The sequence below is a fragment of the Poecilia reticulata genome, chromosome 23 (genome assembly GCF_904066995.2).
Source record: "Poecilia reticulata chromosome 23, P_reticulata-male-v2, whole genome shotgun sequence".
In the NCBI taxonomy this organism is placed as follows: domain Eukaryota; kingdom Metazoa; phylum Chordata; class Actinopteri; order Cyprinodontiformes; family Poeciliidae; genus Poecilia; species Poecilia reticulata.
This window is the reverse complement of record NC_088852.1, coordinates 2,038,902-2,062,577: the sequence shown is the minus strand read 5'-3', so window position 1 is coordinate 2,062,577 and position 23,676 is coordinate 2,038,902. Positions and strand designations below refer to the sequence as shown.

Genomic DNA, 23,676 nt, shown 5'->3' with positions numbered 1-23,676 from the left:
GTTTTGTTGGTGAACTTGTGGATTTATTTCCAGATTAAACTGCAGCCTGAAGTGAAACTGAACTATTAGCTGGTTGCTGTTCAAGGCATCCATTGATTAACTGGATCTCATTGATTAACCCACTAAACTAGTGAGAAACTCTTAAAGCGTGTAGCAACTAGGGCTGAAACGATTCCTCGAGTGATTCGAGTACCTCGATTATTAAAATTCCTCGAGGAAAATTGACCTGCCTCGAAGCTTCGTTAATTTATGTTTTATCATTTAGCTCACCGTGTTTCAGCCGGAACATTATTTGCGTTGCGCGGAGCTCTGACTTCCGCCTCTGAGTTGTTGACGGAAGCTACGTGTTAGCGGCATAACGTCCAATCTTCAAGTTCGGCCCGCGGGGATTTTACTGATTGGTGATAATTCCGGGTTTTCATCGTTTTTGTGGGACCAATAAACATCCTTAAAATGACCGGCGCGATGCCGGGAGTTCGGCAGCCTTTCTGCTCCGGAGCTGCTGGTTGAACGGCGGGAAGAAGCTGAGGAGGATTTATACAGGTGAGCGGAGAGACTGAACACGGCGGGCGGCTGAGGGTTGATGCTTACAGGGTAAGAGCAGCTTTACGGACGAACCGCACAATAAACTTATATCATCCCGGTCTGAACAAACGGGAGGCGGAACATGGCTGGTAGATGAGTTTCTGAACGGAGGAGCCGTAAATATCCCGTGTTGCTCCCCCGGTCTACAAAACAGTAACTGGTAGGGAAGCTCAAAGGTGGAAAAAATAGACTGATGTTGATATCCGATAGTAACACTGGTGTTATGGAAGATTTACCAATATTTTATTTCATAATTGTTTTTATCCGATTACTCGATTAATCGTAAGAAAAATCTATAGATTACTAAAATAATCGTTTACAACAGCCCTAGTAGCAACAGGTTTTTCAACCCGCTTCGCGTTTTCACTGCTTCTTTGTTTAATGACTCTACAGGTCCGACAGTAACCAGAGGTACGTGTGTAATCTGGTGAATTACATAATTGAGAAGGAAATTACACAAATGGCTTCAAAATCACATAATATTTAAAATATAATATGTACAATATCTAAGCATTTGTTCAGGGAATCAATGAGTTTGGAGTCACTTTGTGACTTTAATGTACAGCTGAGTATCATCTGCATAACTAATCTTATTATTAATCTGAATTGGAGGAATCATGTAGACGTTAAATAAAAGGGTCCCACAGGTGGAACCCTGAGGTACCTTTGGTCACTGCGCATTGACCTTTAACCTTTCCTAAAAGCCGTAATCAGCCTTCTTCACCCTGAGACTCTGAAATCGGCAGAATAAAGTCCAGCCTGACTGGGCGGTGACCGAATCCCACCAGAATGGTGGCGGTAACTTCATCTTCACATAATCTGGATTAGCGTTTGGATTCTAGTCTTTCTCTAAAAGTACAAGCCTGAGCTTCACGTCACTGTCATCTCCATTCATTTACAAGCAGAAAATATTTATGGCACCTCAAATATTCCCTTTTCTCAGAGCTTCCAGCCTAAATGTTGGTGCCAAGAGGAAAAGACGGAGCGTTTGAATACGTCTGACTGGCCAGTGAGGGAGAGCCATGAATTATTCAGAGCGGCGCTTTCAGTGGATATAAGGCAAAGTCAGTAAATAGGCAGACACGAGATTAAATTTGGTTTAGGTTAAAGGTCAAGTTTCCAGTATGTGAATGTGAATGAACATAATTTAAATGTGAAGATGAATATTTAGACCCACCAGAGCTGAAAACTCATTAATCTGGGCAAAAACTGAAGACGTCTTTAAGAACCAAACTAATAAATGTAAAGTTGTTTTAAAGATACAGTAAATTCTCTGTCGGAGCTCAACTGGGAGCATCCCAGTCATCCCAGTCATCCCAGTCATCCCAGTCATCCCAGTCATCCTCGATTTTCCCAGAATCTCCAATAAAGTCATGAAATGTTGAATAAAACCAGTCAGGAAGGAGCAGCTTGTCTGTTAGCCAATGGAAACTGGTTTCCTCTTCTGATGGTGACTGGACCAGATCATCACACTGCCACCACCGTGTTTAACCACATCGGTTTTAATTCCTGAAAGGTTCTGGACCATTTTAGACGGACGGACTTTAGCCTTTTGGTCAGTGTGCGTTAGTAAAGTCTTAAACTGCAGAAACTTTAAAATAACGACATAATCAGACCCGTCTGTCTGCTGATTATCATAGTTTTTATTCCTGCTTGCAGGTTCTCCAGGGCGGCCATGTTGCCGACGCTCTGATGTTGACGGTGAGTCGCTTCGCGTTCTGGTTTCTGGATCAGATGATCTCCGACGCCGCGTGAGCAGCTTCCTCTGGCCAAACGGAAAAATCGATGCCGCGTCTTGTTGGCGCTCTGTCTCCCTCTAGCTGATTCTAATTCCTCACCTCCAATCAGAATATCGACTGCCTTCATATTCACACATTCGCCTTCCTGTTTACCAGCTGGCCTGTCAGTGCGGCTCTCGGTTCATGTGATTTGTATGAGCAGCAGCTCCTCTCAGGCTCGTTTTACAGAAACTAATGAGCACCTCTGACTGAGCGTGATGTTCTGGGTTTTTTCTCACAAATGGCCGCGGCGGAGCAGCGATCGTATCGGTTTGTTTGGGGCGTGAAGAAGTAAAAATGATGGTGTTGATGTGGCGTGAATAATTGATGGCGACAGCAGGAAGACGGGAACAAAGAGAGACTCGTCCCCGAATCATTTCTTCCCTTTTTTATTCCTGCCTGCGGTTAAATGTGGAAGGTGTGATTTCCTGAGGTTTTCTCTGCGGACGCCGAAGACGTTTAGCGACTTCTGATGAACTTTGTCACTTCCTGATGGTCTCTGATTGGTCGGTTCACACAACAAGTCACTAAGTCATCAGCATCTTTTTCTCTTTTCCTTTTTTATTTTCCATTCTTTATCTTCTTTCATTTGTTCTTGGTTTTTTTCTTTCTCCTTTTTTCCTTCATTTTTTGTCTTTCTCTGTTTTTCTCTTTTCCTTTTTTATTTTTCCTTTATTTATTTATATTTCATTTGTTCTTGGTTTTACTTTTTCTCCTTTTTTCCTTCATTTTTCTCTTTTTTCTCTTCTTTTCCTTTTTAACTTGTCCCGATCAGGATCGGTGGCGTTCTCAGGTTTATTCTCGTTAGTGGATCATTGCAGCTTCTCTCTGTGTTTATTTTAGAGCTGAAATGATTAATTGGATTCATAAATTGATTATTGTGGCTGCACAGTGGCGCAGTTGGTAGAGCTGTTGCCTTGCAGCAAGAAGGTTCTGGGTTCGATTCCCGGCCCGGCGTCTTCCTGCATGGAGTCTCCATGTTCTCCCTGTGCATGGTGGGTTTTCTCCAGGTACTCCGGTTTCCTCCCACAGTCCAAAAACATGACTGTCAGGTTAATTGGCCTCTCCAAATTGCCCCTAGGTGTGTGTGTGTGTGTGTGTGTGTGTGTGTGTGTGTGTGTGTGTGTGTGTGTGTGTGTGTGTGTGTGTGTGTGTGTTTGTCCTGTGTGTCTCTGTGTTGCCCTACGACAGACTGGCGACCTGTCCAGGTGACCCCGCCTCTCGCCCGAAATGTTAGCAGGAGATAGACACCAGCAACCCTCCCGACCCCATTAAGGGACAAGGGTGCAAGAAAATGGATGGAAATCGATTATTGAAATAATGAACTCATTTAGTAATCGATTGACTCTGATGCTGATCGGTTTCCATCCTGATGTTTTTTACCTTTTTTATCTCTTTTCTTTTCCTCCTGGTGTCGTTTTTACGTGTAAAACATTTTATTTTTGCTGCACCTCATTTCTTTTCTTCGTTTTCCTCTCATTTCCCCTCCAGTTTCTCCACTGAAGAGCCATTTTTCTTCCCGGTCTCATTTTTTCAATGCGTTTCCTCTTCGTTTCCTGTTTTCCATCATCTTCTCCTCCTCCTCCTTTCCTCTGACAGATCTGTCTGTTCTGCCTCTTGTATCTCTCCTGTCGATGATGGATGCCGGGTTGCAGTTTGATGGATGGCTCAGCCGCCGATACGAGACGCAGATCTCAGAACAACTTCTCTGGGTTTTAGACGCCGTCGTTGGTCAGAACCTGCTGTCTGCCACGTTAGCTTAAAGCTAATCCCAAACCAAAGAGGAAACATTTGGTTTCAAGTGGAGCAATTCAATTTATAAGAATGGAAAAATCTAATTTTTCTTATCAAGCTGCTCCAAATGACGGGATATGAATCATAATCAGAGGAATAGTTGGTAATAACAAGGACAGATGTGTGGGGAAACTCCCACTGTGTTCGTTTGTGAACATAAAGTGTGTCCTTGACTTCTTGAGGGAAAAAGATGAATGAGATCTAATTAATCTGAAACAGGAAATCACAGGAGGACTGCCGAGTTGACCACCAGACGAGGAAACAAACTTCTATCAAATTTACTAGAATCTTAATTCTTCACATTTAGTGTCAATTTAGAAAAAATGCCACTTTTGATTAAAAGCAGCTCAAATGTATGGATTTATGGTAATAGGGGGAGAATGAAGGACAAGAAATAGGCAGAAATAATTGGGACGCTAGTTTTCATTTTATAGTTCCAGAGTATGAGGGGAATCCACTGAAGAAACCAGTTTAGATCTGAAACAACTAATTCATAAATAAACATCACAGAATCTAAATTATATGTGCAGCTATGCAGCTAAACATGCATGTTTATTTGATACAAACCTGCAAACACATTTTTAACTCTGATAAATAAATCACAAAATCACAGAAACTGAAAATTTGATCAACTTTTCTCTCATACTTTAACTGTTCCGCGCGAATCCTGTTCCGCCTAAAACATCCTATATTTTTAAAAATCTACAAATTAACCTTTGAATATAATATATTCTTCTGTGTTTTGAGGTACGTGAGGCAGCCATACCAAAATATGCTAACAGGTTAGCAACAAACAGGCTAACAGACAAGTACCAGGCAAAACCGCAGCTAATAACTAACTACTGCTAATAGGATCTGCTAAGTTTGTTAGCCCTTCAAGCTAACAGAACATGGAAATTGGTAGTAGCATACAAGCTAATGGAAACTGAACAAAGTTTGCTAAGTTAGCACCATACCATTGCTAACAGGTATGTAAGCTAGGTTGCTCCGTATCCGACATAATGGAATGATGCTAGCACCCTGAAGTACCTTATCCCAGTATACGCTAATGGAGCCTGAAAAGAACCTGCTAATCCAGTTTGCTCCAGTTATGCTAACATAAACTGTTAGCAAAGTAAACAAGCTATGTAGCTAACTGCCAGCTAACAAAAACTATATCTGTTTATGCTAAAGTTTTCCCAACCCTACAAGCTAACAAAGCTAGCTTTCTGGTTATGTGAAGCTAACTGGCTCAGTAATGGTGAATACATGTATTTAATTTGACATTCTTGTGGATTTTATTTACTTATTGTTTCTTCAGTTTCTCATTTTACATCCCAGTTACATTTTGTCAGAAAGATTTAGATGCTAGAGCTTCTCCAGCTGAATTTTCTCTGGTTGTTGACTGTAAAAACTTGCCGTATTGGTCAGTTCCCTGCAGTTTTTAGCAGCGTGTGGCTCATTAGCAATCAAACAGGCTATGTTGCATCACTTTGTGACTGCCTCAGCATGTTCATCACAGCTCTCAGCAGGACACAGTCAAGCTGAGATGGTAATAAAATATAGAAAAAAAGTCATCATCCAGTCTGTATGAGTCAGAGCTGGATTAAAGTGAAGCTGCTGCTGCGGTTTCTGCAGAATGAAGTCAACAATACGCCTCCTGCAGGGAGGCAAAGAAGATGAATGGGAGGTTGGAGGGAACTGACCTGGAGGCAGCCATGACAGAGGATCCATTATACAGCTGGAAACACACACACACACACACACTTTCATAAAATACTGTTTGACCAATAGAAGGCTTTGATTTATACCAAATCCTAATTCTGTTCCTCCTTATCCTTCTTGCTTGTAATTCTGAATCGTTTCAAAATGCTCATCGTTGGAACAAAACTTCAGCTTGAACCAAAGGACAATTTAAAGGCTGTTAATATAGATATGGCAGGAGTTTGTATAAAGGCTCGCAATACCCAGCTTTTATTTTGATAGTCCACTTCCTCTTATTGGCAGGTGCATATTAGCTAAATATGTAGCTTTGAGCTAGGTAAATATTTAGCTAGCTCAGAGCTAAATATTTATATTGCTAACTAAATATTTGCCTCTAAACTAGCTAAATGTTTACCTAGCTCTGAGTTAAATGTTTATAGCTAGCTAAATATTTAGGTAGGAGCTAAATTTGGAGCTTAATATTTAGCTGCTACACTAAGTATTACACTTCTAACTAGATATTTGCCTAGCTATCTTTAAGCTAGGTAAATATTTAGCTAGCTCAGAGTTAAATATCTGTCCTCCTAACTAAATATTTCTTTTGCTAACTAAATATTTAGACCTGAGCTGGGAAATAAATCAGCTAGTTAAATATTTAGCTAACTCAGAGCTAATTGTTTATCTTTCTAAGTAAATATTTAGCTACAAGCTAACAGAGCTAGCTGCTAAAAATCTAAATATTTAATTTGGAGTTTAATATTTAAATATAAATATTTGTCTTTCTAATTAAATGTTTAGTTTATGACATTTAAAAATAAATGGTGTAAACATGTTATTTTTCACATTTGTTTGTCATTACATGCTAGCTAACCCAAATTATAGCTGTTAACTTTTTTACCTGTGTTACTTTACAAACCGTCCTCCTGTTGTTGCTCCTCTTCTGGTTCCTGAACTCAGACTTCCTCCAACTTTTACCTGCACTTATAAATAAATCAGTCGTCTGGTTTTGTGTTATTATTGCAGCAGAAACTGGCGTCTTGTTCAACTTAAGTTCTTAATAACGAAGAGTGAATCGCCACCTTGCAGCATTCTGAGGCAGACGATGAAGGATGATTATTCACATTTAATGCTGGATAAAAACAGACGGCTTTACGCTTCTCTAATTCACATTAAATGTGAGCCGTATGTCGTTGCTCAAAGTGTTTAAACATCATCTGAACCATCACTTATGGATGAGCGTCGCCGCCGCTGCTCTTTGATTTCACCGCCGTCTCTTCCTGTAATTATCCGTCTTCGTTGGCTCCCAGGCTGCAGCGTCTCAGACAGGATATGAAGCGGCGCAGCGACGGTCTGGATGGGGTTTAAACTTCCCTTTTGTGGCAGAACAGAGTCGGTCAGGATGTTTAAAAACTCGCTGGACTCGGTTAGCAAACCACAAACTACTATTAAAACGAGTTCTGGTGATCTGGACCAGAACCCGTCGCACAAAGCAGCAGATCGTTTTTACTCTGTTTCCTCAGAGTAAAAAAACAATCCCAGTATTTTATTTTTTTGCTTGAATTTTGTCGTAACTTTGACTTTTTTCCACAAATAAACTTGAAATGTTGTCATTTTGTCTTGCTGAGAAAACATGTCGAAAGTTTTCAGCAGTAAATTTAAAACCATTTTAAAATCTGTTTTTTGCACAATGAGACAACAAATTGTGCCGTTTGATAAATTATTGCCATAAATGATGATAATGTTGTTTTGAGACCATTTTTTAAGTCGTATAATTATGAAAGTTATATTTCATAATCCACTGGCAGATTATTTCACTTCTAGCAAAACGTGTTTCAAACTATAAGTAAAAATAATATCAGTGGAAGTAGAACTTTATAAATATTCATAAATTAAAGTTATTAATTAGTGGGATTTTGTTTTTGCAGTGTGATGGAGCTGAATGGTATATTTTATATGTCTTTAATCTAAAATAATGTATTATCATCCCTGAAATGAGCAAAGTGTCCGTGGTATTTTATAAAAGTCTTTCTGCTGCAGCTGACTGTTAAAAATCGTGACTTTAATCTCGTTAAAACGTCGTCATCTGGTTTGAAGTCGGTTCTGCTGGAGGTTAAACGTGAAGCAGTGAAAGCAGGAAGTGTTGGCCGTCGCTCCGTCAGGCCGACCTGCTGATTGGCAGGCGCTGGACACAGTCAGGTGTTTCTGCTGCGCTCCGGCCGAGTGGCGCTCCACACCTGGATGATTAATACACCCTGGGGAAGCAACACACACACACACACACACACACACACACGCCGCAGCGCGTGTTGACCTGAATGTAGCTGTGCTGAACTCTCTGTGTGTTGAACCTGATGTGAATTGACGCACAAAAACACCCACAATCCCCCGGGACAGGTCTGAGAGCTCTGAGCTGAGCCGATTACCTGCCGCTGACACACACACACACACACACACACACACACACACACACACACTTCCTGTCTCCCAGGGAAACGAGGTGAGGAAATAAAAATGTTTTCTGTAACAAAGCGGCTCAACCAGCTGCAGGATGCACATAATTGTTTTTGAAACTTCTGCAAAACTTGTGTTGGACGTAAATAAACGTGGAGCAGAAAAAGGTGAAACTTAAGAAGAAGAAGATGAAGAATAAATAAATATTCATTAATCAACTCGGGCTGTTTTCCCTCCTGACAGCCCAGTAGACTCGGCTTGATTTGGGACCAAAATTCAAACATTTGTTATATTTCCAGCTGCTGTGGCTCTGAGTCAAACCAACCTGTTCCCCTCCTGGCCTGTGGGGGCGCTGCACCAAGAACCACTGAAGGAAACGACACAAAACCCTCTGAAGACACTGAGAGCAACTTCCTTCTTCACCAGATGGAAACAAGATGGAGGATTTTAGCGGTTTTCTCTTTAGGTTTTGGCTGAAGACCAGGAGAAATTCGTCCCGTTAGCCCAGGCTAACCTGTTTATTGTGGTTATATTTACCCAGAATGCCCTGCGCTGTAGTCCATTTCCTGTTTTTGGAGCCTACAGAGGCTGAGTTCGGTTTAAGTGTTTTGATTCAGTTTGGGTCAATATGTGAACACCAAGTGGACCGGAGACCTCAGGAAATGGACTACAGCACAGGGCATTCTGGGTAAATACAACCAAAGCTAACCTGCTAGCCTAGCGCTAGCAGCAGAAATGGCTCCTGGTCTTTAGCCTAAAGAGAAATCCTCCAAACGCTAAAATCCTCCATCTTGTTTCCATCTGGTGAAGCAGGAAGTTGCTCTCAGCGTCTCCAGAGGTTTTTGTCGTTTCCTTCAGTGGTTCTTGGTGCAGCGCCCCCACAGGCCAGGAGGGGAACTGGCTGCTCAGAGGGTTTGGTCGGTTTGATAGAGAGCAGAGAGAGAAAAATCTGCAAAGTATTAAATGATGCAAAATTAATGGCACATCATCAGAGGACATTTAAATGTTAAAAAATGAAGGAAGTGGAAGAAAGATTCCCCTGGAGATTAACGGCACCTCAGTGTTTACATTCAGTTTCATCCTCAACTGAATCAGCTGTGAGATAAAAGACTTGAGTTATTTTCAGTTTCTGTAATTCTGATCTTTCCTTTAATTTGCTAGAAACCTGATGAAGCAGTGAGGAGCTTCACGCTTCAGCAGGAATTTAAATAACATAAATTAGACCCAAACTCATTCACTCCTTCCCTTCTGCCTGCGTCGAGCTGAAGAACCTACAGCAGAGGTCGACCCTCCTCTTCCTCACTTTGTTTTACGAAGACTGATGGGTGCATGATGGATCATTGATAAGAGGACGGACGGATCGATAGGTGGAGGAGAGAGGCAGGAAGTAGGCCACCCATCTGTTCAGACTCATCCATCTGTCTGCTGGAAGTTCGATTTCTAATCTGGGGACAAAGAGACGAGGAAGATGAGGTGAAATGACAGATTACGGAACAAAAACATGCACAAGAAGATGAGGGAGAATAATCTGGAGAGGACAAAAAGGAGAAAAATGACTTTATCTTAGTTTAAAGTGAGTTTTTCTTTTAAACGAGGCTTCAAGAGGAAGTAGGAGGAAGAAATGGTGGAGGAAGGAAGTGAATCAATATAAAATAAAATATAATGAGGAAGAAGAAGCCAGTGCTCAGCTGGAGCGGGAAGTTTTTCCATCACTTGGAGCTTTAATCCAACAGAAAGTGTAGAAAGTCCAGTTTGGCTGGGATGCTAAGCTAACGCTGGTCCGGCTACAAACCTCAGTCTGGGTTCAGTGAACTCTGGTGTGGTTTGAATGCTCCGCTCCAGAAGCAGGAAGTGGACTATAGTGTAGGGCATTCTGGGTAAATACAACCCAAAAACATGTTAGCCTAGCGCTAGCAGCAGAAATGGCTCCTGGTCTTTAGCCAAAGACTAAAGAGAAATCTGACGCCTCCATCTTGTTTCCATCTGGTGAAGAAGGAAGTTGCTCTCAGCGTCTTCAGAGGTTTTTGTGTCATTTCCTTCAGTGGTTTTGGTGCAGCGCCCCCACAGGCCAGGAGGGGAACAGGTTGGTTTGACTCAGAGCCACAGCAGCTACAGGTGGAGCAGATGGTCCAACTTTTCTCCACCAATCGAACCAAAACTTCCAGCCTGTCAGGAGGAAAACAGCCTAATGTTTCCATTCTCCAACACAACGGATTCAAGTGACTGAATTCGGTTCTCAGCTGGTCATAAAGTTCTGCAGAGGCCCGGTAATCTAACCTTTGTTTGGTCCAGTCGTGTTGAACCAGGAGGCATCCAGACCAGGCAGACACTGCTGACCTTTAACCTTTGGAACAAACAGGAGGTTTTCAGTGAACATGGCGAGCTGATGGAGGAACAAAGAAGTGAAAACGGAGGTGGAGCGTCGGGTGGATTTAAAGAAACGGATGACAAACATGTAGACAGGAAGTTTGAGGAATGATGACAGAAAAGTGATCATTTCTTTCCTGTTTTCTTCCAACCAGCGGACTGAAACAAATGACAGGAAGGAAACGGGATGAAGCAGGAGGAGAGTAGAGGAGGTGAGCCATGGACAGACGTGCAGCTCCCCCCAGTGGTGGCAGGGAGAACTGCAGACTTTATGTAAAAGCCCCACATCGTTTCCCTGATGGAGTTGATTCCTGATTTCCTGTTTCACTGCTGCTCTCCTGATGAGAATAAACGAGCCTCTCTCCTCCTCTGAGAGCGTAATGAAACATTAAATCAATTATATTTGCTCCACAGCTTCCTACCTGCAGTGTGTGTCTGACGTTTAAGAAAGGTGTAATTAAAGGAACGTTCTGCTATTTTCCTCCAGAGGATTGATTCTGATGCTTCTGAAGTTCATTTTTACGGTGATATATTTGAGTTTTGAGCTTTTTAAGTCTTTCCTTTGATTAAATTTTTTTTTTTAGCATTTTTCCTCTTAATTTAGAAAAACTGATTAATTTTAAAAGACTTCAGCTCCATGTTATAACTTAATATTCAGTCGTTTCTCTGGAAGCTTTCGCTGACTCAGGCTTCGGTTGCCTAGCAACAACCTGCTGCGTAACAAACAGTTGAAAGTTCCCGCCAGGCTTCGGTTGCCTAGCAACGACCTGCTGAGTAACAAACGGTTGAAAGTTTCCGCCAGGCTTCGGTTGCCTAGCAACAACCTGCTGAGTAACAAACGGTTGAAAGTTCCCGCCAGGCTTCGGTTGCCTAGCAACAACCTGCTGAGTAACAAACGGTTGAAAGTTCCCGCCAGGCTTCGGTTGCCTAGCAACAACCTGCTGAGTAACAAACGGTTGAAAGTTTCCGCCAGGCTTCGGTTGCCTAGCAACAACCTGCTGAGAAACAACCGGTTAAAAGTTCCCGCCAGGCTTCGGTTGCCTAGCAACAACCTGCTGAGTAACAAACGGTTGAAAGTTCCCGCCAGGCTTCGGTTGCCTAGCAACAACCTGCTGAGTAACAAACGGTTGAAAGTTCCCGCCAGGCTTCGGTTGCCTAGCAACAACCTGCTGAGTAACAAACGGTTGAAAGTTCCCGCCAGGCTTCGGTTGCCTAGCAACAACCTGCTGAGTAACAAACGGTTGAAAGTTTCCGCCAGGCTTCGGTTGCCTAGCAACAACCTGCTGAGAAACAACCGGTTAAAAGTTCCCGCCAGGCTTCGGTTGCCTAGCAACAACCTGCTGAGTAACAAACGGTTGAAAGTTCCCGCCAGGCTTCGGTTGCCTAGCAACAACCTGCTGAGTAACAAACGGTTGAAAGTTCCCGCCAGGCTTCGGTTGCCTAGCAACAACCTGCTGAGTAACAAACGGTTGAAAGTTCCCGCCAGGCTTCGGTTGCCTAGCAACGACCTGATGAGTAACAAACAGTTGAAAGTTCCCGCCAGGCTTCGGTTGCCTAGCAACGACCTGATGAGTAACAAACGGTTGAAAGTTTCCGCCAGGCTTCGGTTGCCTAGCAACAACCTGCTGAGAAACAACCGGTTGAAAGTTCCCGCCAGGCTTCGGTTGCCTAGCAACAACCTGCTGAGTAACAAACGGTTGAAAGTTTCCGCCAGGCTTCGGTTGCCTAGCAACAACCTGCTGAGAAACAACCGGTTAAAAGTTCCCGCCAGGCTTCGGTTGCCTAGCAACAACCTGCTGAGTAACAAACGGTTGAAAGTTCCCGCCAGGCTTCGGTTGCCTAGCAACAACCTGCTGAGTAACAAACGGTTGAAAGTTCCCGCCAGGCTTCGGTTGCCTAGCAACGACCTGATGAGTAACAAACAGTTGAAAGTTCCCGCCAGGCTTCGGTTGCCTAGCAACGACCTGCTAAGTAACAAACGGTTGAAAGTTTCCGCCAGGCTTCGGTTGCCTAGCAACAACCTGCTGAGAAACAACCGGTTAAAAGTTCCCGCCAGGCTTCGGTTGCCTAGCAACAACCTGCTGAGTAACAAACGGTTGAAAGTTCCCGCCAGGCTTCGGTTGCCTAGCAACAACCTGCTGAGTAACAAACGGTTGAAAGTTCCCGCCAGGCTTCGGTTGCCTAGCAACAACCTGCTGAGTAACAAACGGTTGAAAGTTCCCGCCAGGCTTCGGTTGCCTAGCAACAACCTGCTGAGTAACAAACGGTTGAAAGTTTCCGCCAGGCTTCGGTTGCCTAGCAACAACCTGCTGAGAAACAACCGGTTAAAAGTTCCCGCCAGGCTTCGGTTGCCTAGCAACAACCTGCTGAGTAACAAACGGTTGAAAGTTCCCGCCAGGCTTCGGTTGCCTAGCAACAACCTGCTGAGTAACAAACGGTTGAAAGTTCCCGCCAGGCTTCGGTTGCCTAGCAACAACCTGCTGAGTAACAAACGGTTGAAAGTTCCCGCCAGGCTTCGGTTGCCTAGCAACGACCTGATGAGTAACAAACAGTTGAAAGTTCCCGCCAGGCTTCGGTTGCCTAGCAACGACCTGATGAGTAACAAACGGTTGAAAGTTTCCGCCAGGCTTCGGTTGCCTAGCAACAACCTGCTGAGAAACAACCGGTTGAAAGTTCCCGCCAGGCTTCGGTTGCCTAGCAACAACCTGCTGAGTAACAAACGGTTGAAAGTTTCCGCCAGGCTTCGGTTGCCTAGCAACAACCTGCTGAGAAACAACCGGTTAAAAGTTCCCGCCAGGCTTCGGTTGCCTAGCAACAACCTGCTGAGTAACAAACGGTTGAAAGTTCCCGCCAGGCTTCGGTTGCCTAGCAACAACCTGCTGAGTAACAAACGGTTGAAAGTTCCCGCCAGGCTTCGGTTGCCTAGCAACGACCTGATGAGTAACAAACAGTTGAAAGTTCCCGCCAGGCTTCGGTTGCCTAGCAACGACCTGATGAGTAACAAACGGTTGAAAGTTTCCGCCAGGCTTCGGTTGCCTAGCAACAACCTGCTGAGAAACAACCGGTTAAAAGTTCCCGCCAGGCTTCGGTTGCCTAGCAACAACCTGCTGAGTAACAAACGGTTGAAAGTTCCCGCCAGGCTTCGGTTGCCTAGCAACAACCTGCTGAGTAACAAACGGTTGAAAGTTCCCGCCAGGCTTCGGTTGCCTAGCAACAACCTGCTGAGTAACAAACGGTTGAAAGTTCCCGCCAGGCTTCGGTTGCCTAGCAACGACCTGATGAGTAACAAACAGTTGAAAGTTCCCGCCAGGCTTCGGTTGCCTAGCAACGACCTGATGAGTAACAAACAGTTGAAAGTTCCCGCCAGGCTTCGGTTGCCTAGCAACGACCTGCTGAGTAACTGGCACTGCAGCAGTTTGAAGTTTCACCAAAACAGCTTTAAAAATCTAAAACGACGGCTTTAAAAAAAAAAAACATTTAATCAATAATTATTGATTTCGCCTGATTTGAAATGTTTTTATTGTGATCAGTTTTTCAGCCGAGTCGGATCAGAAGCCAGGATGGCAGTTAGTGTTTCTATATCCAAAGAAAAGGGGGGAAAACTGTTAGTTTTTTTCAGTTATTCCTCACTTTGTGTCTGTTTTTCCAATCTGTGTCACAGAGCCAAACAGAAGTCCTGACCTTTGACCTGCCGCACAGCAAACAGTCGACGGGAACCACGGGTTACCTTTCAACCGTCTGTCTGTAAGTGAAACATATGAACTGAAGCTGCAGAGCAGATATGAAAGTACAGCAGCCAATCAGATTCCAGCAATGCCCTCCCCCCCCCCCCTCCCGCTGGTGCTCATTTTGAAGATGGATCCCCTCTCTGGTTGGAGGCGACAGGGTCATCAGCAGGATCTGATCAGCTGAGAAGAACCGAGTCAGAATTAAAAACATGATGGATGGACGGAGCCTGGGCCGTTTGTCCTCCATGTTTGACGGCTGGTCACATGACCCCCAGATAACCAGGGGGGCGGGGCTAATTCTGCTTTAATCCTGCCACGGCGCTCGCGTCTCATTTATCTGGGATTAATTAGCAGGAAGGTCCGGGCCTCCGACGGCTTCCTGTCTCCTTAACGAGGCTCGTTAGGAGGAAAATGTGCTGATTGGTGGAAACTTCCAGCCGCCGCCTGATTGGTCCGTCTCCGTCTCTGCTCCTGGATTCCTGCAAACTTTAGACTTTCAGCAGAAAATGAGAACAATTCGAATTCCCTCGGGAACCAATTATATTCAATCACACACACACACACACACACACACACACACACACACACACACACACACACACACACACACACACACACACACACACACACACACACACACACTGCAGTGTTTACAGGAAATGTGACAGTTTGCTTCAGATGCTGCCAAACCCACAGGAATGTCTGGAAACCTGAAAGGTTCAAACATGATGACGGGACCCAGCAGGTTCACCTCAGTGGTTTAAAACTGCAGGAAAGGATTTAAAACGTATTTTAATAAATACATTTTAAAAAACACACATGTATATTTAACTATTTGGAATCCAAAAATTCAGTTTTGACCATCAAAGTTGACAAATAATGTTATTAACCCACAAAAGATCTTTGGAAAGTTCAGTGGAAGGAAAAAGTTTTGCTGTACAATATGTTATCACTGCAACATTAACATGCACAATATTAATACTATGAATTATTATAATTTTATTGTTATTATGAGCCGGCATTATGCATATTAATGTAATATTCAACTTAGTGGGAGGAGCCTCTGCTTTAATCGCCATGGTAACGGCAGAAACCAGCACTAGCCTGTAGAGCAGCGTTCAGGTTTTGACATGAGGGCTAAAATTGTCGAGTTGAAAATACAAGGGGTCACAAAAACAGCCTTTTTTTATTTAATCTGCTAAATAATAACAATAAAAAACAATTTCATTAAAATCAACAAAATATTTGGAACATGGATCATCAGTACGGAAAGTTTCTACATGTTTGAGATTATATGGATTTCGGTGCATAATTAGTCATTTATTGTGAAAAATTTTATCTAAGAACATTGATTGGACAAAATAGAACTGAGTTGATTGAAATATTGTCCAGGAATTATTGTGTGAAAATGTTTCCTAGCTCTTCTGACCTGTTCGATGAAGCGTAGCCACTTTTTAAAACACAAGTAATCTAAGATGGCTGCCAAACATGAAACGGAGTGATAGCGTCAGTAAAAAACAAAAAAAGACTCAAAGATCTTCCATTTGTAAAGCATTCTTATGATCTGGAAACTTTTGGGAAAATATTCTGTGACCTGACGACAAAAGTAAATTTTAGTGTTTAGGATTTTGTCTTTGGTTAAAGACCATTAGCCATTTCTAGCTCTAGGCTAACAGGTTTGTTGTGGTTGGATTTACCCAGAATTCCCTGCGCTGTAGGGCACTTCCTGCTTTTGGGGCGCTCTCCGGTTCGCTTGGCGTTCAAACCGACCAGAGTTCACTCTTTGGTCCGATTAGCATTCACACCCCCAGAAACGGACCGGATTCCTGAACAAACGGACCGGATTCCTGAACAAACGGACCGGAGTCCTGAACAAACGGACCGGATTCCTGAACAAACGGACCGGATTCCTGAACAAACGGACCGGATTCCTGAACAAACGGACCGGATTCCCGAACAAACGGACCGGATTCCCGGACAAACGGACCGGATTTCTGGACAAACGGACCGGATTTCTGGACAAACGGACCGGATTCCTGAACAAACGGACCGGATTTCTGAACAAACGGACCGGATTCCTGAACAAACGGACCGGATTTCTGGACAAACGGACCGGATTCCTGAACAAACGGACCGGATTCCCGAACAAACGGACCGGATTCCCGAACAAACGGACCGGATTCCCGAACAAACGGACCGGATTCCTGAACAAACGGACCGGATTCCCAGACAAACGGACCGGATTCCCGAACAAACGGACCGGATTCCTGAACAAACGGACCGGATTCCTGGACAAACGGACCGGATTCCTGAACAAACGGACCGGATTCCTGGACAAACGGACCGGATTCCTGAACAAACGGACCGGATTCCTGAACAAACGGACCGGATTCCTGAACAAACGGACCGGAGTTTGACCTCTTGTGGTGAAGAAAGAACCAAAAGGCAAATCTCTCGATTTACTCTTCCTCCTGCATTCCAGGCCTCATCTGCAGGAATGAGACCTTCCTAAAAAAAACACCAAGATCCCGAATACAGGCAGACAAAAAAAAGGGTTTTACTTTTGCATACAAGACTTTAGTAAAAAATATAAGCAAAAGTGTGTTTTATGAGCTCTGTAAACATTCCGATGTTTTGTGTAATTTGTCATTTATTGTAAGTGTGATATGAACAGAGTGCTGCTGCATCCTTACATTTTGAATCTACTGGCATCCCGTATTACGTTTGAGCCAAATATGGATGAAACTTGTCAGCTGAGCCTCCTGCACCTGCGGTTCGGCCTTATCTGTCCATCTGTGGACTTTCACATTGAGGATCGCCTTCCTTGTCATGGCAGTTTACATTTGTTTGAACAGGAATTAAAACATGTCGAAACCGCGTAGGGGAAGCTTTGTGTGAGGACGGGTTGTGTTTTCTGAATTGTTGTTATGGATGGATGATGTTGAACCAAAAAGAAGCCAAAAACCGGTTACATCTATCTGATCCGGCCATTTTGTTTTCTGAGAAACGTTTGTTGATTCTTTGAATGTCTCTAAAGTCGAGATGAAAACATTTCCACTGCCTGGTGCCGAGACAGAAGATCCTTCCAGCTTTCACCAACTATTGATCATTTCCCAATAATGTACGTTTGGATCGAGGCTTCGATGGATCCTGTCGTTAAAAACTACAAATACATGAATGATGCAAACATGAAACAAACAGAACAACTCTGCAATCAAAAAAACAAGTTAGAGTTAAAATGCTGCAACTACAGGAAGTAGAAGCAAAACAGAAAATGCTTCAAATTATAAAAGCAGCAAGTTTGAAACGCTGCAAACTCACTCCAGGCCACCAGGGGGAGTCGACCAACAAATCACGGCAGACTCTCTGTAAAGACAGGATGGCTAGAAGAAATCTGGAGGAAGGAACAAAACGTGTTTTTCAAACTCAACAGTATTTTATAATGCAATGCTACCTGCTCATGTCTCCCCCTAGTGGCCTGGAGGACGCCCGCTTTGTGGAGCGAGTTTGAATTGTTTCATATTTGCTTTTGTTTGCAGCATTTTTCTCTTGAATTTGTTTATTTTTTCTTTTCCAGTTGTGGAGATTTTGTTGTTTGTAACTTGTTCTGTGATTTTCTGCATGTTTGCACCAAACTTGATGATCTTATTTATGAAGTTTTAACCTTTTGATCCTGTAATTTCTCATCTACGACTCAGAGTTGGAAGAAGAGTGTCTGACTATTATGACGGCAAACATTTCTGCTTTTGTTCTCTTCTTTCATCTTCTTCTTATCATCATCTGATTTGGCCACTAAACAGAAGAAGCTGATTAATCTGCTAATCAAAATTTTAACTGAAATAAAACACTTTCCAATAAATCAAACTTAAAACGTATTTCTGCATTTGAAGACCATGAACTCTGATGATGTTTGTTTCAAAACGATTTATTTTCTTTTCTTAAATGACGTTGAATTTGCAAAGCAAAGCAGCGCAGCAGGAAAACACCCACATGCAAATCAACATGGAAACGTTTCCAGTCTGTGGATGAAAGCAGCAAAAGTCACTTTAACCTCAGTTCAGATTCCCAGGTGGCTCTGCAAACATCGTAAAAATTCAAGTGGTTGTGGTTTTATCTCTGAACCTGGGTGTGTTTTCCTGTCAGGGTGGAGCTTCCCGTACCTGAAACAGGGGGACTGGTGTCAGAAGAGCGCAGTTCTTCCAGGATCCGGCCCGGTTCCAGCCCGACCCGGTGAGTCCTGCTGCAGACACAACAAACCAACCAGACTGAGCTGCTTTTATTCTACCTGTTTCTGAAATTAACCTTCTGTTTTCTCAGATTCCCTTAGGGGAATTTTTCTTCTGCATTCTCTTGTAATGATGCATTTACTCCTCAGTTCATGCAGCAAGTTGAATACTGAAAGTCTTAGTAAATATAAAGTTGTTTAATGTAGGAATTACATGTTAGTTTCTGGTTAGTGAGTTATTTGAAGTATTTTATCTTTTTGTGGGGATAAACGCAGCAGAAACGTTCAAAATGCTTTCGCAAAATCAGTGTGACTCTATTCAAAATGATGACAGAGTAAAAAAGAAATAAAATTACAAATCATGTGAGAATATAGTTGAAATAAAGTCACAATAAAACACTTGTATTATTTTGACTTTATTCTTGTATTTTCTCATCATGGCTGTAAAAATCCGTCGTATAAAACAGTCCGGAGTTTATTTGTTAATTTATTGCGATGGAAAACCAAACCTGTCGCCGGCTAACGCTCCATGTGTCTCCTCGTCTTTGAAGCATCCGTGCAGGATTCCTCCCTGACTTCCCCGCATTCCCTGCAGTGCCGCTCAGCCGGATCGGACGGCGGATCGGACGGCGGATCGGACGGCGGATCGGACGGCGGCGGCCAGCATGTCTGTCGGCGGCTACCAGCTGAGCGAGGAGCATCTGTGGTGCTGCATCTGCCTGGACGTGTTCTGCAGCCCCGTCACGCTGCCCTGCGGACACAACTTCTGCAGGAGCTGCATCCAGGAGCACCTGACCTCTGACCCCCAGCGCCAGTGCCCCATGTGCAAAGAGCGTGTGGACAAGAAACACAAGCTGGGCGTGAATACTTTCATAAGTGAGCTGGCCGTTCAGTACCGGCAGAGCGCAGGAAGGAAATCTGGAAGCTGCTCAGAGCTGAGTAAAGCGCCGTGCGGAGCTCCAGTCAGACCCAAACCGCGGTCCTCCAGGTCCCGGCTGCTGCTAGCTGCTACGCTGCTAGCGGTGCTGCTGCTGCTCACGGCTAACCTGCATCTCCATCAGAGCCTGAGCGGCGGCGAGACTCTGCTGTCTGAGGCGGAGAGCGTCTGCTCCGAGCATCAGGAGCCGCTGGAGCTCTTCTGCAAGAACGACCAGATTAGCATCTGCCGGGTCTGCGGCGCCACCGCACACCGGGCCCACCAGCTGGTTCCGCTCAGCGACGAGTACCAAGAGAAGAAGGCCGAGCTCGGCAAGACGGAGGCCCGCATCCAGCAGGTCCATTTAACCTTTACTCTGCCGCACGGAGCAGGTTTTTACCAAAATGATCCAGGATTCTGACTTTCATCTCAGAACGATTCGCATTGCAGCCACTCAGATGGAAAAAGGAGCAAATTTCTGCCAAAAAACTCGAGAAATAAACTTGGAAACTTTCTGAGTTTCAAAAGTTTAAAATTTTCGACTTTTGAAACTTTTTTTTTTTGAAAATTTCTGAGCTTAGATAGAAAATAGAGGAGTACATTTACCCCCAAAAAACTTTGAAATTTTGAGATTCTCAGAAATTTTGTAGAAAAAATCTAGAAATTTCTAGGTTTGAAAAACTGAAAATTTTCATTTTTGATAATCAGAAATTCCGAGTTTTTCTTGCAAATTATTTGACACCTTGAAATTGGTCCTCTGTCTCTTTAAGAATCTTTCTGACGATCATAAAGTTTATCCTTTATGCTGTCCATTCTGGTGGTTTCTAATTAAGAAGCAAGTATTTTACAATCTGGTCCTTTCAGTTCAACTTAACTTTATATATTTATATATTTATATTCCCCAGCAAATAAATTACTGTTGTTTCCTTGAAAAGAAAGAAAGTATTTATTTGTAGCACCACAGTTTCACGTCAAACAGAACAACTTGACTCAAAGAAACACCCAAAACACGAATGACAGAGTTTTACACGCAACTAATTATGTTTTTTTTCAACCAAACTGATTTTTTCACAGCAAATAAAAATCCTGGAGATGCATTTTACTTAATGTTCAGTTATATTCAATCATTTCCAGTCTGTTTCTATATTTGTGTTTAAATGTCAGGCGGCTGCAGGGATTGGTTGTGTTACTGACACGAACATCGCCAGGAAGATTTGTAGAAAAAATGTAGAAATTTCTAGGTTTGAACATTTTCATTTTTGATAATCAGAAATTCCGAGTTTTTCTTGTAAATTTTTGACTTTTGTAGTTCAAAAGTTACCTTGTTTTTTTCTGGTAAATTTCTGAGGTTCTTCTCAAAATTTCTGAAATTATTGGCGTAAATTTGCTCCTCCTTTCTTTTGCTGCTAACGATGGCCCAGATTCGCCGTCATAGAAACGGACCTTTTTCCTCAGAAGATTTATGAGTCTAAAAGGTAGAAAATTTCTGAAATTTTCTAGAAAGATTTTTAGAAATTTCTCAGTTTGAAAAGTAAAAATAAAAATTGCTTTTTGGAAAATTTCTGAGTTTCAAAAGTTTCACTTTTTTTCTACAGGATTTCTGGTTAATCATAAAATTTGAGTATTTTGGAAAAAAATTTACTCCAGGAAATTTACTAGAGACAAAAAATTGATATTTAAGTTTCATAATGACTTTTTTCTACAATATTTCTGAGCTTAATCTGAAAATTTCTGAGTTTTTTGTAGCAAATTCTCAACTTTTCAAACTCTAGATCTTGTAGAAAAATTGTGTATATTTCTGAAAGTAAAGCCTGGTGGCCCGCCAGGCTTAAGATACTCTGAGGCAGTGCAGATTCAGTCATGTGGTGATGTTTTGACTCGTTGGTGATTGTAGTAACCTTTTCTACTTTTCGTGACCTGGGCAGGTGATCTGGCAGCGGCGGCTGAAGGTCCAGGAGCTGAAGCGCTCCCTGCAGCAGAGCGAAGACGCCGCAGACGGGGAAATGGCGGACGGCGTCCGGATCTTCAGCTCCCTGATCCAGACTCTGGAGGCGGCGCAGGCGGAGCTGATCGGGGCGATCGAGGAGAAGCGCAGAGCGAGGGAGAAGCAGAGCCAGAGTTTGATGGCCGACCTGGAGCAGGAAGTGGGGAAGCTGCGGCGGCGGCAGGTGCAGCTGCAGCAGCTGTCGCGCTCCAGCGATCCGCTCGTCTTCCTGCAGAGCTTCCCGGCTCTGAACGCCGTCCCGGCCACCAAGGACTGGACCCACCTGAGGATGTGTCCGCTGGTCTACGACGGCCTGACCCGCACGGCGCTGCTGAGCGCCACCAACCAGCTGACGGACGCCATCAGGAACGCCATGCAGACGCTGCAGGACGCGGCGGCGGTGAACCTCCACCGCTCCGCCGTGGACGTCGATCTGGACCCGGACACGGCACATCCCGCCCTCAGGCTGTCCGACGATCGGAGACGGGTTCAGCTGGGAGACGGCGGGAAGACGCTGCCATACCAGTCCAAACGCTTCGAAGCTTTGGTCGGCGTCCTGGGGAGGCGGGGCTTCGCCTGCGGGCGGTTTCACTACGACGTCCAGGTGAAAGGGAAAACCGCCTGGACGCTCGGCGTCGCCACGGAGTCCGTCAGCCGGAAGGTCGAACTGGACCTGAGCCCAGAGAACGGCTTCTGGACCATCCGCCTCCAGAACAGGAAGGAGTTTGTGGCGCTGGCCAGCGAGCCGCTTCCTCTCTCGGTGGGTTATAATCCGGATTGGGTGCGAGTGTTTGTGGATTACGAGGAGGGTCAGGTGTCGTTTTATGACGTGGGAGCGGCGGTTCTGCTTCACTCCTTCACCGGGTTTTCCTTCACAGAGAAACTCTTCCCGTTCTTCAGTCCCGGTCCGAACGACGGCGGCAGGAACTCTGCTCCTCTGATCGTCGCTCCTCCGACTCAACATGCAGAAAAATAACGCAGACACCAGTCAGGATTTTTCTCTTAAAGGGGCAGCGTCACATAAATCGTCTTGTTATGAAGTTATTCCCTCATCACAAACAAACATGGACGTCTGACAATTATTTAATCTCCGCGGCAACCAAAACACGTGGGTGGACCTAGCTCCGCCTTCAAGACGCAGCTCCTCCCCCACTCAGCTCCTTCAGACTAGCCAGCAGCAATTAGCAAACAGCTGATGGAACTGCTGAGCTTCTTCTCAGTGAAATGATGGCATAATAAATACTGAGTTTTAAAGGAGCTGCTTGTAAGAACAAATCCAAATATGTAATTTTAATAAATATAAAGCAAAAGAAAACTTTCTGAAAAACTTTTCCTGTTTTGCATCACAAAGAACGGAGATACAGAAGTGGAAAAAATACAATAATCAATGCAAAAATGAAATATGTTTGTAGACAAAACTTAGAAATTATCTTCATAATTTAATATTTAGCTCCTTTGTTTATCTTTTATTCTCCTTTTCAGTTGTTCGTAAAGAAACAGGAAGTAAGGTTAGTAAACATCCGTTTGTTTTTACCAATATGTGTTGATAATTTAGAGATTATCCATTTTCAACATGACACCGCCGACACGCTCTGGTCTGGCCCTGAAAGCCAGTTAGCAAGATGCTAACAGAAACCCTGACATGTCGCTCAAACGGCTACAGCAGAAATGTTTGGAATAATGTTCGTTGGTCACAATGTTTGTTATTCTTTTCTGTGGTCGTTCCTGCTATTATTTAGACTTTTGTGCAATGAGACTTTTGTGTGAACGGTTTACGACCCCAAAGCCACCTGAAGGCGCAGAAGAAGAACCAAGACATCCATCTTAAAGGTGATCCATTATGCAAAATTCACATTTTGCTCATTTTTGTTCTTCGGTTTGGGTCTCAAATGCTTCTAAAAACAACTCAGGCGCTTAAAAAACCACCAGATGCATCTTGGGAATAAGTTAATCATATTTTTGTGTCTGGAAAATGAGCCATTTAAAAAACCTCCTGATTGTTGAGTCACACGGCACCGTTATCTAGCAACCCGAGTTCCAGCATGTTTGGTCAGCTGGCTTTACTGCCGTACAATGGCTGCTGGAAAAGACAAGTGTTTTGTTGTTGACTTACCATCGAGAAACCACTTGCTGAATTCTGGTTGGCTGTACAGGAGGCTCCACTT

General features: G+C 43.8%; 1 protein-coding gene across 1 annotated transcript; it reads left to right on the top strand.

Moving 5' to 3' along the window:
• The first annotated feature begins 10,780 nt into the window (after positions 1 to 10,780).
• Positions 10,781 to 22,826, top strand: LOC103459314 (E3 ubiquitin-protein ligase TRIM39-like). The gene is made up of 5 exons (XM_008400783.3): positions 10,781 to 10,870; positions 14,320 to 14,402; positions 18,530 to 18,616; positions 19,163 to 19,885; positions 21,453 to 22,826. Exons 4-5 carry the CDS (start codon positions 19,277 to 19,279, stop codon positions 22,485 to 22,487), a joined length of 1,644 nt encoding a protein of 547 aa, XP_008399005.2. The 5' UTR covers positions 10,781 to 10,870; positions 14,320 to 14,402; positions 18,530 to 18,616; positions 19,163 to 19,276; the 3' UTR covers positions 22,488 to 22,826.
• The last annotated feature ends 850 nt before the right edge of the window (positions 22,827 to 23,676 follow it).